This window comes from Carcharodon carcharias, chromosome 15 (genome assembly GCF_017639515.1).
Source record: "Carcharodon carcharias isolate sCarCar2 chromosome 15, sCarCar2.pri, whole genome shotgun sequence".
Lineage (NCBI taxonomy): Eukaryota > Metazoa > Chordata > Chondrichthyes > Lamniformes > Lamnidae > Carcharodon > Carcharodon carcharias.
Window position 1 is genome coordinate 29628506 of NC_054481.1, and position 17931 is coordinate 29646436.

General features: G+C 43.1%; 1 protein-coding gene across 1 annotated transcript; it reads left to right on the top strand.

The window, feature by feature from the left end:
- Positions 1–5697: 5697 nt before the first annotated feature.
- sbk1 (SH3 domain binding kinase 1) lies at positions 5698–16501 on the top strand. The gene is made up of 4 exons (XM_041206747.1): positions 5698–5743; positions 10802–10998; positions 14030–14232; positions 15713–16501. The coding sequence occupies exons 2-4, from the start codon at positions 10809–10811 to the stop codon at positions 16499–16501; spliced, it is 1182 nt and encodes a 393-aa protein (XP_041062681.1). The 5' UTR covers positions 5698–5743; positions 10802–10808.
- Positions 16502–17931: the final 1430 nt, after the last annotated feature.

Genomic DNA, 17931 nt, shown 5'->3' on the forward strand with positions numbered 1-17931 from the left:
ACTTATTAAAAACTTCAATAAGCAAAATCCTTCTCAAAGCTAAACAAGTATCCAATGTTCCCACTAATTTTGTTGCATGCTTAAGGATTGCTACCAGATTACTAGGATAATATGGACTGCTGACTGCTTTCTCTGGGCACTTCAGGTCTGATTAATAATTATTCTCTTACAGTGAAGAAGGAAGGAGCACTTGTTTTTCTCTGTCATTAATTGTCAGGCAACAACATCAGATTCTCAGAGACTAATTGCTTCAAAGCTACATAATTACTTAGTCCTGAGATTTTATTAATCTTTTGATTATGGAGAAGAATAACCACCTACTAACCCACAGATCAAAGTTGAACCTACCCCATAAGATGAAGATTTAACTTGTTTCGTAAGATGGACATTGAATATGTCCCTGAGCTTATCATTCATTTGTCCCATAAAATGCTGTCAAGTGTTCACTCCTGATATTTGACTTTCTGGTGTGAAATTCCCTAAATCATAACTATCACCGTTAAACATGTTGTCGCTTCCCAAATCCATTCCCATCTTGCCCCGAACGCCATGTTTGAATTCCTCCAGTTAGGTTTCTGCCCCTACCACAGTTCTGAAACAGCTCTTATCAAAGTCACAAATGACATCCTATGTGACTGTGACAAAGGTAAACTTTCCGTCCTCACCGTTCTCAATCTGTCTTCAGCCTTAGACACGAATGATCACACCATCCTTCTCCAACACTTTAACACTGTCGTCTAGCTGGGTGGGACTATTCTCACCTGATTCTATTTTTATTTACCATAGATCGTGCTGTTTAAGTCAACCTGGTATATAAGATGACTCCATTTTTCCGGCCCCAAAAATCATGTTTTTGCATACGGTTGGTGTCTCGAGTGTGAAACAGATCTTAATATGTAGATTTGCTTGAAGCATCCAGACCCTGTGGCATGAATAAGATGGACTCTCAGGCTAGTGATGTCTATTACATGAGCTCCAAGGTTCTGTGATATGAATTAGACAGATTTGGGAACTTGAAGTTCTAGACCTAGAACTGGATAAGTTCTGGAACTAGAAGTGTTATTGATAAAAATACAAGGAACCATTTAAGTAATTAAAAAAAAACAGTATTTCAGCCCATCAAGTTAGTCCTTCCACACAATAAGCTCTTTACTTATCAAAGCCTGTCCCTGTTCCTTAAATCTCTTGCTGAAAAGTTCTCCTACCTTAAGGAACAAAATATTTAAGTAGACATACAGTGGAAGATTAAATTAAATTCAGGGCCCAACAACTGGTATTTAAGAATATAAAAAATAGGAGTGGGAGAAGACCATTTGGCCCATTCAGCCTGTTCCACCATTCAGTATGATTATGGTTCCGCTTTCACACCTGCTCCCCATATCCCTTGATCCCCTGAAAGACCAAAAATCTGTCCACCTTAGCCATAAATATATTCAATGATGGCACATCCACAATTCTCTAGGATAGAGAATTCCAAAGATTCACAACCCTTTGAGTGAAGAAATTTCTCCACATCTCAGACCTAAATAATTGACTGCTTATCCCAAAACTGTACTCCTGTGTTTTAGATTCCCTTGCTAGGGGAAAAAGACTCAATTCTGTCAAGCCCATTCATAATCTTGAATGTTTCATGAGATCACTTCTCATTAAGAGAATATAGATATAGACCCAATTTACTCAGTCTCTCATCATAGGAAAACCCTCTCATCCCAGGGACCAATATAGAGAATTTTTGCTTCCAATGGAAGTATGTCCTTTTTTAAATGTGGAGACAAAAATTTCACACAGTATTCTAGATTTAGTCTCACAAAAGCCATGTACAATTGTAGAAAGGTGTCTTTATTCTTGCACTCCAATCCCCTTGCAATAAAGGCTTACTTGCCATTTGCTTTCTTAATGGCTCACTGTGCCTGCATGCTAACTTTTTGAGTTCCTTGTAAAAATGCACCCAAGTCTCTCTGAACATCAACATTTACAAGTTTCACACCTTTTAAAAAATATTCTGCTTTTCTGTTCTTATGACAAAATTAAAGAACCTCATATTTCCCGTATTATAGCCCATCTGTCACCTTGTTGCTCACTCACTTAACTTGTATATATTCTTTGCAGCTTCTTTGTGTCTTCCTCCTTGTGCATACGAACAAGGAGCAGGAGTAGGCCATTGAGCCCCTCAAGCCTGCTCTGCCATTTAATAAGATCATGGCTGATCTGATAGTAACCTCAAATCTGTATCCCATCTACCCCTGATAACCAATCTCCCCCTTGCTTACCAAGAATCTATCCACCGCTGCCTTAAAAATATTAAAAGTCTCTGCTTCCACCACCTTTTCAGGAAGAGAGTTCCAAAGACACACGACCCTCTGGGTGAAAAAAAATTGCCTCATCTGTTTTAAATGGGCGACCCCTTATTTTTAAACAGTGACCTCTAGTTCTCGATTCTCCCACAAAAGGAAACACCCTTTTCATATACACACTGTCAAGACCCCTCGGGATCTTATATGTTTCAATCAAGTTGCCGCTTCCTCTTCTAAACTCCAGTAGATACAAGCGTACTCTGTCAAACCTTTCCTCATAAGACAACACACCCATTCCAGGTACATCTTCTCTGAACTGCTTCCAACACATTTATATCTTTCCTTAAATAGCATGACCAATACTGTACACAGTACTCTAGATGTAGTCTCACTAGTGCCCTGTACAACTGAAGCATAACCTCCCCACTTTTGTATTCAATTCCTCTGGCAATAAATTGATAACATGTTATTAGCTTTCCTAATTATTTGCTGTACTTGCATACTAGCCTTTTGTGATACATGCACTAGGTCACCTAGACCTCTCTGCACCTCAGAGCTCTGCAATCTCTCACCATTTAGATAATATGCTTCTCTTCCTGCCAAAATAGACAATTTCACATTTTCCCACAGTATGCTCCATTTGCAAGATCTTTGCCCACTCGCTTAACTCATCTATAACTTTTTGTAGCGTCCTTATGTCCTCTTCACAACTTACTTTCCTATCTTTGTCTCATCAGCATATTTGGCAGCCATCTCTTCAATCTCTTCATCCAAGTCATTTATGTAAATTGTAAACTGTTGAGGTCCCAGCACTGATCCATATGGCACAGCGCTTGATACATCTTGCCAACCTGAAAAAGACCATTTATGCTTCTTGTTAGCCAGTCAATCTTTTATCCATGCCAATGTGTTACCCCCATACCATGAGCTTTTATTTTCCACAATTACCTTTGATGTGACACTTTATCAAATGCCTTCTGGAAATCTAAGTACAGTATATCCACTGATTCCCCTTTATCCACAGCACATGTTAATTCCTCAAAGATAAGTGCCTTTCACAAAACCATGTTGACTCTGCCTAATGATTGTGAGCTTATCCAAGTGCCCTGCTATAACTTCCTTAATACTAGCTTCTAACATTTTCTCTATGACAGATATTAATCTAACTGGCCTGTAGTTTCTTACTTTCTGTCTCCCCCTTTTGAATAATGGAGTTACATTTGCTATCTTCCAATCTAATGGGACCTTCCCAGAATCTAGGGAGTTTTGGAAAAACAAAACCAATGCATGAACTATCTCACTAGCCACTTGAGCAAGTGCTGTTTGATAGCACTGTTGATGACCCCTTCCATCGTTTAGCTGATGATCGAGGATAGCCTGATGGGCAGTAATTGGCTGGGTTGGCTTTGTCCTGCTTTTTGTGACAGGACATACCAGGGCAATTTTCCACATTGCTGGATAGATGCCAATGTTGTAGCTGTTTTGGAACAGCTTGGCTAGGGCATGCAGGTAGTTCTGAGGCACAAGTCTTCAGTACTGTTGGTGGAATGTTGCCAGGGCCCATAGCCTTTGCAGTATCCAGTGCCTTCAGCTGTTCATTGATATCATATGGAGTGAATCAAATTGGCTGAAAACTGGCATCAGCGATTCTGGGGACCTCAGGAGGAGGCTAAGATGGATCATCCACTCAGCATTCTGACTGAAGATGGTTGAAAATGCTTCAGCCTTGTCTTTTGCTCTGATGTGCTGGACTCTCCCATCACTGAGGATGGGGATAATTGTGCAGTTTCCTCTGCCCTTTAGTTGTTTAATTGACCACCATCATTCACAATTGAATGTGGCAGGACTGTAGAGCTTAGATCTAATCCACTGGTTGCGGAATCTGTTAGCTTTGTCTATTGCATCTGCTTCCACTGTTTGACATGCAAGTAGTCTTGTGTTGCTTCACCAGGTTAACACATCACTTGTAGGTGTGCCTGGTGCTGCTCCTGGCAAGCTCTCCTGCACTTTTCATTGAACCAGGGTTGATCCCTCAGTTTGATGGTAATGGTGGAGCGGGGGATATGCCAGGCTATGAGGTTACAGATTGATATTGAATACAATTCTGCTGTTGCTGATGGCCCACAGTGCCTCATTGATGCCCAGTTTTGAGTTGCTAGATCTGTTGTAGGGATAGAGGAGATTACAGAAATAGAGAGGGGCAAGGCCATAGAGGGATTTGAAAACAAAGATGAAAATGTTAAAATTGAGAGGTTGCCAGGCTGGAAGCCAACATAGGTCAGCAAGCATCGGGGTGAAAGGTGAACAGGATTTGGTGCAAAATAGGGTACAGGAAGCAGAGTTTTGGATAATTGTATAGCACTGACATAATAAAGGTAAAAATTACATCAATGGTGTTGAACTAGCTATGATTCTAATAATAAATAGGGCCAATTTTAACTCTGTGCAAGTGAATGGGTTTTGAATGAGCTAAAATCTCACCCTAAGTATGATGCTGAAATGACATTTGATGACTTCAGGATACGTAGCCCATATGGAATGTGTTCAGTAATGCAGTACAAAGCAAAATACAGTGGGTGCTGATAATCAGAAATAAAAACAGAAATGCTAGAAATATTCGGCAGATCTGGCATCATCTGTGGAGAGAGAAACAGAGTCAACTTTTCAGGTCTGTGACCCTTCATGAGAACTAGGAAAGCTTTTCCAAGTTCTGATGAAAGGTTTTCGTTCTGAAATGTTAACTGTTTTGCCCTCCACAGATGCTGCCAGGTCTGCTGAGTATTTCCAGCATTTTCTGTTTTGATTTCAGTAATGTGATGCTGTATATAAGATGCTGTCTAGGACAAAGCAATGAAAATTAGGTGGGAACTTTGTGGTTTTTATCAGAAGGACTTTAAGACCCAGCAGAGTGAAGGGGGTGGAAATTGTAATTTGACTTGGATGGGCTCTAGGACCCAGCGCTCTGTGGGTGTGGGGCGGAGCAGCCTGGAGCGCGATGTAAGTGAATGAGCGGTGAGCCCAGGACAGAGCGAGGGAGTGCAGCATGACGGGCTGCATCCGTCTTGTAATAGATAGGACGGGAAGAGTCTGAGCTTTATCCCAGCAGAGGGAGAGAAAAAAGAACAGAAATTCAGGAGAAAAAGTGGAGCAGAGCAGCCCGACATAGAAACGACAAGGACTGAGCATTGGAGAAACAAAGGACAAAGGAATCGCTACAGGACTGCAGCCGGGATGTGATGTGGAGACCTGCCCAGCAGCTGGTGAATCAAGAGAGGGGCTGTGGTCCAGTCTCCTCGTCCTTCCCTGTCCCCACCCCTCCCATCCCGGCCTCATACTTCACCCCAAGGGAAGGAACCTCCCAAATTCCAACTGGGCAACAAACAGGAAAGGCTGGAAGAGCCGAGGGAGAGGGAGCATGAGGAAGCGGCTCAGGTGTCCAGAAGCTGCAGGTGAGTCTAACCCTGGAGACTGTGCAGTTGGGGGTCACAACCAGACCCACACAGGGCAAGTGAACCTGTTTCTGCCACCTGAGCTGTGGCAGAACCACCTCGTATTGTAACTGTTGGGAGCAAGTACGAGGGAGAACTCTACCTACGGTTTAGATGACAATTAGCGAGTCCCTGGTCCTCACGGGCGCTTTTCATTGGATCAAGCTTGAAATCGCTCCAGGTTATTTTAGAGTTGTGACATTAATGTTAAATGTTTTTATTCAGTATGAAGTCGGTCTCCATTAATACAGATGACCTGGAACAACCAACAATTCTAGATGTTTAAAGAGGTGCGATTTCCTGTTAATGTTGGAGGCTTTCTAAAGCTGCAGCTGGTTTCTGTATATTTATTGTATATCGGAGGACAACTCCAAGAGTTTGAGTTGCCTGTTGTCAGGGCGGGCAGTTTTCATCCCCTCTCCTTCCTGCCTTGAATCTTTTTTCTGAATTTTTACCCCTCTTCTTGCTTCTTCTGACCGTGCTGATTCTTCATTGGGATATAGGGGTACAGTTCCACACATCCTCTGAGACCGCGCCCACTATTCACGTTTGAACAATATTGTTAACACAAAGCAGCAGTCAAAACCTGGGACCTCCCCGGCCACTGGTTTAGTTATAGTCATAGAGTTATACAAGACAGATACAGATTCTTCGACCCTTCGTGGTTTGTTCATCAGTACTTATAGCATTAGAATGTAGATTGGGGATCTGTTGATTATTCTGATCATTTCAAACACAAAAGTACAGTTATTATAGATGGATTTTTGTCAAGTGTCAAGGAGATTATGTTATTCCTTCATCTTAATGTATCCTCTGAACTGCCATGTAACAATGTACTGTCAGAAGCTTTCAACATTGACTAGATTTAAAGATATGTGTAATGTCATGTATCAGATTAGATTGTGTACTGGTGAATATACATTGAGTGTGGAGCGGGAATGTGTAACAGAGAGCAATATGTGTGTGAGTAGTTTCTTCACTACTGAAGAAAAGCAAAGGTGTCAGCTGTATCTCAGTGGTAGCACACTCATCTCTAAATCAGATCAACTGGATTCAACCCTCGCTCCGGGCACTGAGCACATAATCCAGGCTGAGGGTGCACTGCACAATCGGTAGTCTTTCAAATGAGACTTTAAACCAAAGTCCCGTTTGCCCTTTCAGCTCAATGTAAAAGATCCCAGGGCAATGTTCTACCCGATGTCCTGGGCCAATATTTATCCCGAAACCACCAAAGTAAACAATCTGTCATTTATCATTGTTAACGTTTCGAGTCCGTATGACCCTTCTTCAGAGCTGAAGAGAAGTATCCCTTTTTAGCTCTGAAGAAGAGTCATATGGACTCGAAACGTTAACTCTGTTTCTCTCTCCGCAGATGCTGTCAGACCTGCTGAGCTTTTACAGCATTTTGTGTTTTTGTTTCAGATTTCCAGTATCCGCAGTATTTTGCTTTTGTCGTTTATCATTGCTGTAAGTGGGACCTTACAGTGCACTAATTGGCTGCTGCGTTTCCTGCATTACATTGATTGCACTTCGAGCAGTATTTAATTGGCTGTGAAATGTTTCAAGGTGGCCTGAGGTCATGAAAGACGCCACAGAAGTGCAAGTCTTTCTTTACTCTATGTAACTGGTTCTTCCCACGGCTTGGCTGAGTGTCCGAAAATTAGCCTAGAAGTTGCTCTTATTGTGTTCTCGCGTCTCCATGGAGGTTGGAGCGTGAAATCTCTGCCCTGCATACTATCCAGCTGTTTCTTGAATCATTCAAAGGTTTTTCAGCTTCCACTTCCCAAAAGACTGCTGGCCGTTTTAATCACTTGTGTGAAGAAGTTGTTCTATCCTAAATTTACCTTTAATTAGTTTGAATCTTTGTCTCCTTGACACTGTCCTGACCGTGAGCTCTGGGGTTTGGAGCGGTCTAGTTACCTGACTCTGAGTCATGTTGTCCATGTGGTTCTGTCAGCGGGAAGAAACTGAGAGATTAAGAGGAGCTGTGCCGATGGCGCTGGAGCTTCATAGCAGGAGGGACAACTGGATGTTCAAATTTGGAAGCCTCTGGGACAGGATAGTTTCACAATAGCACGTTTTGGCCTGTACACCCAGTCAAAAACGCCCCTTTGCAATGCCCATGCTGTGTAGCAGGAGCCAGCGACGATTCAAGGGCTGCCTGCGACTTGTGCTTGCCTCTTTTTCCATCAGATTTCAATGCGAAACCTGTTTGCAGCTGGTGAAATTGTGCAGCATGTCAGATTACTGAAAGTACCTGGTGGCTTGCACGTTGCTGGTCGGGATGTTACTGAAATCGAATTTCGGGGTAAAGGGTTTGATCGAGGGAAGGCCCTGGGTGCGCAAAGAGATTAACAATGTCTTTCCCACCATGTTTTCCCACCTCGCCTTGTCTGTTTTCATTGCACTGTTTGATGTGATTGAGACCCTGTCGGCTTTTTGCTCCTGAGGTTGTGGCTGTTTTCTTCATTTTCTCTCATATCCTTCGGTCACACTAACTTCTTTTCCTTCTCTAAGTGCCCTTGTATTGCATCTCTCTGCCAGACTGAGGGTGGAAAGGAGCCTATTTCATAGACTCTACTTGAGATGGCTGCCTGGTGGTTTGTGAGACCAGGCGATTGATCACCTCCAGTCCATTGGGCATGTTCTCCTGTCCCATCTCTGCAGCACTCGATGCCACTCAAACAGGAACTGCTCGATGGAAAAAGACCACGATCCATCTAGTTCACCGTCTGTCATCCTGGTATGGTATAATGGAGTTGCTGACTAATCACTGCAATCAATCTCTATCAATTAATCTAACACAGACCCAGAAACGAGGAGAGGAAACTCCCAGTAGCAGAGAGCTTTGGGAAACAAAAAAAGTCGCCTGCACCTCCCAAGTTCTTCAGTCTTCTTACCAGATGTCGCGTTTCAAATGACTCATATACCATATCCCAAAATATTACTTTTTGAAATAAATTTATCAAATTTGCGTTTGAGTGAAATTGTTCTCCACTAGTCTGCAATGTCTGTAGCCTATCATGAATTTAGGTGAACATCGCTATACAATTTTACACATATTGCAATGGTGTACAAGCAGCAAACTAGCAGGAGTACAATGATGCAAATGAAAGCAAGTGTTGGGACATGTGGCTCTGAATTTGAACAGAGAATAGAAATCCATGGAACAACCTGTGTAACATAGGAGGCATTCTGAAAGAAAATGCTGCCGGTATCACGTGTCAAAGGCTCAAACAGTTTTGAAACAAAAACAGAAAATGCTGGAAAAACTCAGCAGGTCTAACAGCATCTGTGGAGAGAGAAACAGAGTTAATGTTTTGAGTCCGCATGGCTCTTCAGCCTTTTAGAGTTTTGAAGAAGTCATATGGACTCGAAACATTAACTCTGTTTATCTCTCTACAGATGCTGTTAGGCCTGCTGAGTTTTCCCAGCATTTTCTGTTTCAGATTTCCAGCGTCCGCGATATTTTGCTTTTAGCTGAAAGAGCTTTTCCTGGTCGGTAATGGCATGCAGTCAGTTAACTGGGGCAGTGGCTCTCCTCTAATTGGTATGTGTGTGTACAAAGTGGGTGAGGACAGTCTTGGCTGTGACTTCCCGCTGGTCTGCACTGTAGAGGTTTACGCCTGATGAGTAGCCAGCGCCCATTGAGCTGTAACTCTTTCGAGTACAAACCCGTTTCCATCTGTTTCAGATGAAGTTACATTGTTTCATAGTTTGCCATTGTGAGATTTGAACTCTTGATCTTGGGGTTACAAACCCAGTATCATAACCACTTGGCTAGCTGAGCTGTATCCCAACATACTGAGTCAATGCCTTCAGAAGGGGAGGGAGAAAAACTGGGATGACAAATGAAAAACTTCTAAAATGCTGAAAGTGTTAATGGGGCTGATTAAATCCGTTACGAATTGATGAATGGCCTGAATTTCAAATACTCTCGACGAACCTGGCTGACGCAAAGAATAGAATTATGTCACGTCCTCAGAGATTGTAAGTGAAGTGGAGAGAGAGAGAGACAGATGGAAGGGCTCCAGCTCACGCCACGGCACCTCACCTGACCTGCTTTTTTCGGTGGTAAGTCATCAATATGAAGTTGCTTTACCTGCATTTGACCGAAATAGAATCTGTTTCGATTGTATGCAGACGTTCTCTGCTGCAGCCTTCTCCCTCTCCGAACTGCACTTTTCTTGTGGTTCCATGTCATGTGGACAGTATTGTTCACTGTTCAGTGGATTAAAGAGATTGTCTCGCACCCGAGCTTCATGTAAGCTGCGGTGGCAGTACATTGTCTTTCAGTGTCGAGAAGGTCGCTACATATGGTCAATGTGTGCCATAAATTTATAGGAAGACCTTGGCATCGTTTAAGAAACAATTGGATACTGATACCCCCACATGACTGAGTGATGTTGGCACCTGATTACAGACTTGCCTGCTGGACAGGCTGTATAGTTCCTGCTCCGTTTAGTTCCCAGTCTGGACCATGCCAAGTGGGGAGGGAATAAAAATGCAGTGAATCCCAATGTGGTTATGAATGGAGCTTTATAAATGCATGTTCGTCTTCTCAGAGAGTGGAGGAAGTAGGTCGCAGGGGTTGGGTAACAGAATAGAACCAGATTGTGAAGTTGGATGGATAACTCACAATCTCACTCCTTAATTATCCGAGACCAGGGGTTCATTGTAACCATGAGTGATGGTGGAAAAGGGTAGACATTGAATCAGCCGTCCATTATACGCCAGGCTTGATTTTCCCCATCACTGCCTTCAAAGCAAAATATAATCGGGTACGGTGTTTACTAAGCGGCTGATTTGCTCTAGTCCAAAGTAAAAATTACCCACCTAGAAATTTCAGAGCATTTTTTTCCTCAATGACGTTGTTCTTGTGGCTGAAGGAGTTTAAGTGAGGGAGGGTTGAGATTTGCAGATACACTGCGGAATCTTAAATCTGCGTAGATATTTCGTGAGCTGCCCAAACCCACTGCTGGATGCTTTAGTAACCCTTCTTTTTGGGCTTGTTTTCAGTGCTAGGATGAATGTATGTGGGACTGAGCAGGACCTGACTCGAAGCTCATATGGCATGGTGGGCGACACGGAGGACATGCAGGCGATGGCCGTGCGAAGCCTGTCGGCATCAGATGTTCACAAACACTATGATTTCATTCGAGAACTGGGAAAGGGAACGTACGGCAAGGTAGAACTCGTCATTCACAAAATCGCAGGTAATTTCAGGCAAACACATAACAGTTCCACGGTGCTGGCTGTCCTCAAACTCAGTGTGGACACTGTATGCTGAATCTGGAGGTAACGCACTGGCTACTGGCCTCCAGGAAGATCTGCAGCTGTGGGTAAATATCATATGTTTCTAGCCAGGTCTTCATTTCAGTTGTGTCTCACTAGCAGGGAAGTTCTTCAAGGGAAGAATAAGATTGGGTTAGAGCTGACTTCTGTAGCCAAAACTTTACTCTCCCTCAATTGGGCAGTGAGTCAGGATGGGAGGGGGCACTCAAAGGTGAGTGGTGAGGGCCTGGTGAGTGAATAGAAGAATAAGTTCTGAGAGCAGGAAAAGAGGGAATGGAAGGGCTGGGACTCAGTATGGGACAGGGGAACAATAATTGGACTGGTTCAGAATATTTCAATGTGCAGACTAGAAGAATTGAGAGATTTATTCCCTGTTTAAGTCACACTTATTGAGTAGCACTTTTTGTTTTGTTTGGACAAAGAAATGGAACCAGAAACCATGGGATCGGAAAGGATAGGGAGCAAATAAAACAGTAGCTGCAAGGATTGAACAGTGCTTACTACACTGTTATAGTATCTGCCCTCACATACTCCTGCCTGTTCAGGGAGTAGCAACACACCCTATAGTAACTGACTCCATGGATTGTCTGTGTTTATCTATGTCTCGTTCTCTCTGCCTCTTTTTCTCGGCCCCTTTGACTTTTCCTCTAACACAATCGTTGTTGCTGTTTGTCTGCCTTAGAACACGTTTTACAATAGTGATTTTGTGTTGGGTGTGCTTGAAACTGGGATATTTCCAAGTACAAAGGGTATGTTGTACAGGTTGTATGGACTAGCACCACCACTTCCCCACCACCACTGCCACAAACCGCCCCCCCCGATCCGCCCCCTCCATCCGCCCCCAAATCAGAGAGCAGATTACAGTGGAAGGACAGGATGGGTAGGTATGTTGGAGAAATATGGTGAAACAGTGGATACAGGAAGATGGTAAAAAGATAGGATTGGGGGATTTGGTGAGTGCGGCTAGATGAGTTGAAGGATAAGGTGAGAGGGTGGGCTGATATGTCTGTTGTGAGAGTGTTGAGTCCGTGTGGACTGGATTTGTACACGAAGAAAAGTCAGTAAGGTCTAAGGTCGGTATTCTGACCCACTAACTGGACTGGGTTTGAGTTTAATACCCGGGATATTCAGTGTCTCCAAACAGCGGTCAGAGTTGAAACGACTTTTAATCTCCTGTTGCTGCTCAATTGTTGCTAAGCAACATAGCGCATTTCATTGAAAGCCAAGGGGGAAAGCCAAGGAACGTAAAGAAGTCAGCGCTTGTCCTGCGTTCAATGTCTCATTTACAAAGAGCTTGTGTTTAGTGGAATGAGGGCCGCTCTCGGCTCTTTCACTACCTCGCCTTCACCTCTGTTGTTCACTGCTTTTCTTTAGCATGGAGCTGAATGCTCAACAATACCAACAAAGGAAACTGGCAAGAGAGTTTTCTGAGCATTAAAAAAAAAGCAGCATCAGAGATTAGGAATGTGCAATCAAAGCTCTCTGCTGTTGACTGTATTATGAATTGGCTCATTCGACCGCTAATTTTAATTAGCCTATTTTTCCACCGATGTAAAATGGACACTGTAACTAGGTCAGTTTGAGCTTCCTCGCAGTGAGTCTGCAGCCGCGACTTGAGTCTGAGGAGAACTAGAGATTAACCCTGTGAAGACAAGTCACTCCCTGAAGTTTCCTTATTTAACCCCCATATTTTCAGCCACGTCACATTAACTGTAACCCTACTCGACTTCTTATATTAACCCCATCAGAGCAGTGCTTTCATCTGGAACAACTCAGGCACCTGAGTGGAAAATGGCCCTGAGCAGGGCTGTCACCGATGCCAAACGGTGTGCGGATTGAGAATAATAAAGAGCAATGAGTTGAAAATGTAAACTGCATGAAATGGATGGAGGGAAAGCATGGAGGAGAAGGCGAGGCTTTTTGAATAGGAACGTCACAGAAACATTGAGCCTCTCTTAATTCCAATCAGTCATTCTGCAAATTGCTGCATATTGGAAATGTCTGCTCATGGTCAACCTCTCATACGCTTCACTCTATCCATAAACAGTAGGTAAAAAGAAACCTGCATCACTTGTATCCCAATGTCACCTCCTGTCTGTGTCCAGTGTGAAATGAATATGATCAACTGGGTGAGTTATGCCATACCTGAATGTGAGTGCCACATACATTCATGATAGAGGAGCTGGTATCTCAGAGTGGGCAGACTGTGTGATGGACAGTTGGTATGGGAGAGAAGAACAGAATACAAGTTGATATTTGTAGGTTCAAGCCTCACTCGCGTGACTTGAGGACATAATCTAGTCTGACATTTCCACAAAGTATTGAGGGAGTTGGAGCATCAAACTTTGGGTAGGATCTTAAACTGGATTTAGAAGATCCTTTGGCACTATTCAAAGAACAAGGGGTTTGCCAGCTGTCCTGGCCAACATTCCTCCCTCAACAAATGTTACTGAAAAATGTACTAACTGGTCAACTGCTGTTTGCAGGATGTTGTTGGTGTGGAATGGTTGCCATGTTTCTCCCCACATAACAGTTACTGCAACTACAAAGTAAGTCGTCATGTGAAGTGTTGATAATATTACTTTTTGTCACTCCAGTATAAATAGCACATTGTTGGTTCTCCTTTTCAAGTCTGGTATTTTGCGAAATGTAACTGGGTATATATTATGATTCCTAAGGGTGGCATTCCCCTTGGGATATGCAGTGTACAGCCTGTACTTGCTGTGCAAGTTGCCAATGTTGCTGCATTCTCTTTTTCCCTCGGTGGTTGTAGAAGGGGTTGTTGGGAGCCCCTTGCTGCATGTCTCCATCCTGAGGCATTGGGTTTTGTTGTAACTTGGTGTTATGGACAATTCATTCTCTCGACTCCCTTCACAGTCACTCCTCATTGCTGCCTGGGTTAGTCTCACATGCCCTGTTCTTATTACTGCAATCTTTTTTTTCTCTTTGCAGGAACCAAAATGGCTTTAAAGTTTTTGAATAAAAATAAAACAAAGCTGAAGAATTTCTTGAGAGAGTATAGTGTCACTAACAACCTCTCCTCCAACCCCTTCATCATCAAGGTCTTTGACGTTGTCTTTGAGACTGAAGACTGCTATGTGTTTGGTCAGGAGTATGCTCCAGGAGGAGATTTGTTCGACATCATCCCTCCCCAGGTGAGGGGATAGCAATTTCTAGAATCTTTTTGAGAAAGAAAGTAGAAGTAAAAAAAATGTTGTAGCCATAGCAGGTAGTTCATGTCAGATACAGGTTAGTGATCCTTTAGGTATGGATAGGAGTTGTGAGCAGCAGTTTCTATATATTTTTAATTATTCTTTCATGGGATGTGGGAGTCACTGGCAAGGGCAGCATCTGTTGCCCATTTCTAATTGCTCTTGAACTAGTGGCTTGCCACACCATTTGAGGGCAGTTAAGAGTCAATCACATTGCTGTGGGTCTGGTGTCACATGTAGGTTTCCTTCCAGATTGCCTTCCCTAAAGGGCATTACTGAACCAGATGGGTTTTTATGATGACCAACAATGGTTTCATGATCACCATTACTGAGGCAAGCTTTTCAATTCCAGATTATTAATTGAATTTAAATTCCACTAGCTGCCATGGTGGGATCTTGTCCCCACAACATCAGCCTGGGCCTCTGGATTACTAGCCCAGTGACATTATCACTGTCTCCTCCTTTGTTAAGGATATTTTACTGGGAACATTTATTATCGAGGTCAATAATAGAGTCTGCCCAGACTCTGTAACGGCAAAGTGCCACCTTGGTTGTGGGGCTATGAGGTGCTGGGGCTGCTGTTTTGGTATGAGTGTGCTGCCATTTGCACTGACTTGTTAACTCCAGTGTTGGTATGTTAGATCTCACTGAGAGGCTCTGATGGAACCTTAGTGTTCCTGTAATTCCAATTTATCTCTTTGGGTTCTGAATCTTGGCCTTGATTCTCTCTAAAGCATTGACCTAGTATGTGAGGCCTTCATGTTTGTCTCAGCAATGCTTTGTGGAGTGTCTCCTTGTGATTACAGTGCAGTCAGCAGAGACCATCCCACTGAACAACAAGTAGGACTTGGTGGTTCATGTGAAGCCAGGACAAAAGAGGCACAGAGTAACTTGCATTTCAGTAATCCTGAAGAATATGGTTGATGAGGGGGCATGAATCCAACTGAATTAACATGTAGAGGAGGAAAATGCAATTAGATGAGAGCAAATGAAAATCAGACTGTTAAAAATAAAACATTTCACCTCTGTCCATGTTAGAAATCCTGTAGGGAATGGAGAATTCCTTCATCTTTTAATAAACGTCAGCTATAGCATGGAAATGTCAGCAGGCTAGTTGACACTGGAGTGCAGTTAAATCGTTAATTGTCACTGCTCGAGTTCTATCAGCATTAGTTGTTAAAGGAAATTGAAGTTCAATCTCTGATGAAATTCTATGCAATGCATCAATCTTACAGGGTCTGAGTGATGAATCAAGGAACTGGTTTTGAAACATTTTGACACATAAAAGGAAGAATAGTTTCTAAAGTACTGGTCTGTAGCCTTGGTTGCATAGTAATGGAGAACCTTACTTGAATGGGTTAAAGGCTGGGTATGTGAAAGCTGGAACTGGCCACACTTAATTATCTCTTGTCTATCTGTGCAGGTGGGTCTGCCTGAGGACAATGTGAAGCGCTGTGTGCAGCAATTGGGTTTAGCTATTGACTACATGCACAGTAAAAGCCTGGTTCACAGGGATATAAAGCCAGAGAACGTCCTCCTGTTCGACAAGGAGTGCAGACGGGTGAAGCTGTCTGATTTTGGGATGACGCGCAAGGTTGGCTGCAGGGTGAAACGCATCAGTGGGACCATCCCATACACTGCTCCGGAAATATGCCAGGCTAACAGGACTGAGGGTTTTCTAGTTGACTACAGCATTGATGTCTGGGCTTTTGGTGTTCTGATCTTCTGCATGCTGACTGGGAATTTTCCCTGGGAGGCTGCCATGCCATCCGACACATTCTATGAGGAGTTTGTGCGGTGGCAGAGGGGTCAGTTGAATGGGTTTCCCTCGCAGTGGAAAAGGTTCACAGACGGAGCCCTCCGGATGTTTCAGAGGCTGCTGGCTGTCAATCCAGAGAAAAGATGTTCTGTCAAGGAGGTGTTTTATTTTCTGAAATGTGACTTGATGGTAGAATTAAGGCGGAGGCCTTCTTATCGATGTAGAACCCATTCCTCCGATAAATCAGCCACGTCGGCGCATAAACAGGAGGGATTGGCCCCCAGCATGCCCACTCCACTGAGAAGAAGCCTCCTATCGGAAGCAGCAGGTTCTAGATTCACATCCGTGTCAACAGAGTCAAGTTCACATCCATCAGGGAGCCGAATAGAGGGAAGACAGGACAAGGGCAAAGGCCGAGTGATTGTTGCTACGGCAATTGAAATCTGTGTTTAATTTTATGATCCTCTAGTAGGTGTGCACTGTTATGGGGAAGGGGTAGTGTGCCAGGATTTCCAATCTTGTGGGTCCTTCAGCTGTAGCCCTGAAAGCTTGCCCTGTGCTGCAAGATAGAAATCAGATGGGTTTATCTGGATGCACAGGAAGCCCCTACCACTTTGGATAGTGGCAAAGTTTACAAACTGTTTTAAAGGTGCAATCTACTTTTGGAGACAGGGGAGAACTCACTTAAACATAGGCCTTTGATCTTTGGGACCAGAATTTAAATTCAGCCTAGGGTGATGATGTGAAAATTTCCTCTGCCTTTTGGCTGTGGAGGTCCTAAATGGAATGGGTTTATTCAGACTCGGTCCAGCTCCTAGTTGTCGTGGGCCTGTAGCACAAAATTATCCCTAATTTAGCACTACTTGCCATTAAACTGGTAATCTAGTATTACATCTAAGAGACCATTCTTCAAGTGAGTATCATGAGGTGATTGATTATGATAGATATCACAGCCAAGCCTGATTCTGTCCCTTCCTAATTTATGGACTTCCCAGTTAGCTAATGATGAGCAATGGGTTTGAGATCCTTCACTCAGCATAGATTAGGTGATGCCTGTGGTTTCCTGGTCTTTGTGCCTCAGTGCTGCACTGGATTTAATCACTAGGCCTTCAGGGGGAGCTCTTTGGAAGTGTTTAAAGCATAGCGGATTAATAATTACCCTGCACATTGGTTTTAATGACTTATAGCACAAACAGACTATTTGGTGGTGTTAATGCTCCATACAAGCCTCTTTCCACCCCTCTTCATCTCATCCCATTAACATATCTTCTATTTCTTTTTCCCTCATGTAGTTTAAAAAAAACGTTGGCAACAATTTCATCTCCTGTTGTAACAGGCAATTGTTATACCTGTTATCATACATAAAAATGGTTAGTTCCACTCTTAGCATTAATCTATTTTTCTGGATGATACAAATCATTGAAAATTCAGAAAATTTCCAGTGACGCCCAGATGACTGCATCCCTGGAGTTTTCAAGGGAATTGAACTGCAGACCAGATTTGAATCTCCAACTTTGTTTTCAGCATATAAGATTTCATTGGCAGTGATTTTAGAGCGGTGTTGTAACTCCTTAATCAACCTTTTTATTTGTCTAATTCTGTAAGTGTATTTTGAGAAGCTTTGGCCAGGATTAGATAGTAATAGATCCTTCCAATTGTGTGGGTTTTTAGATGGTTTCAGCATAATTTCCTTAAGACCCATTATCCACAAAATGAGCTTTGTTGCCCATTTGTCTTCAGTGACTCCTGCCTATGGGTCTATTGCACTCAAGTATTTCTCATTTATTTTGGGGGTATGTAGTTAACAGGGCTTCCTTTTATTTTCTGGTTGTCCCTGTGATTGTACAGGAAAGTCTTTCTTTTACATATAAATGACATCTTGT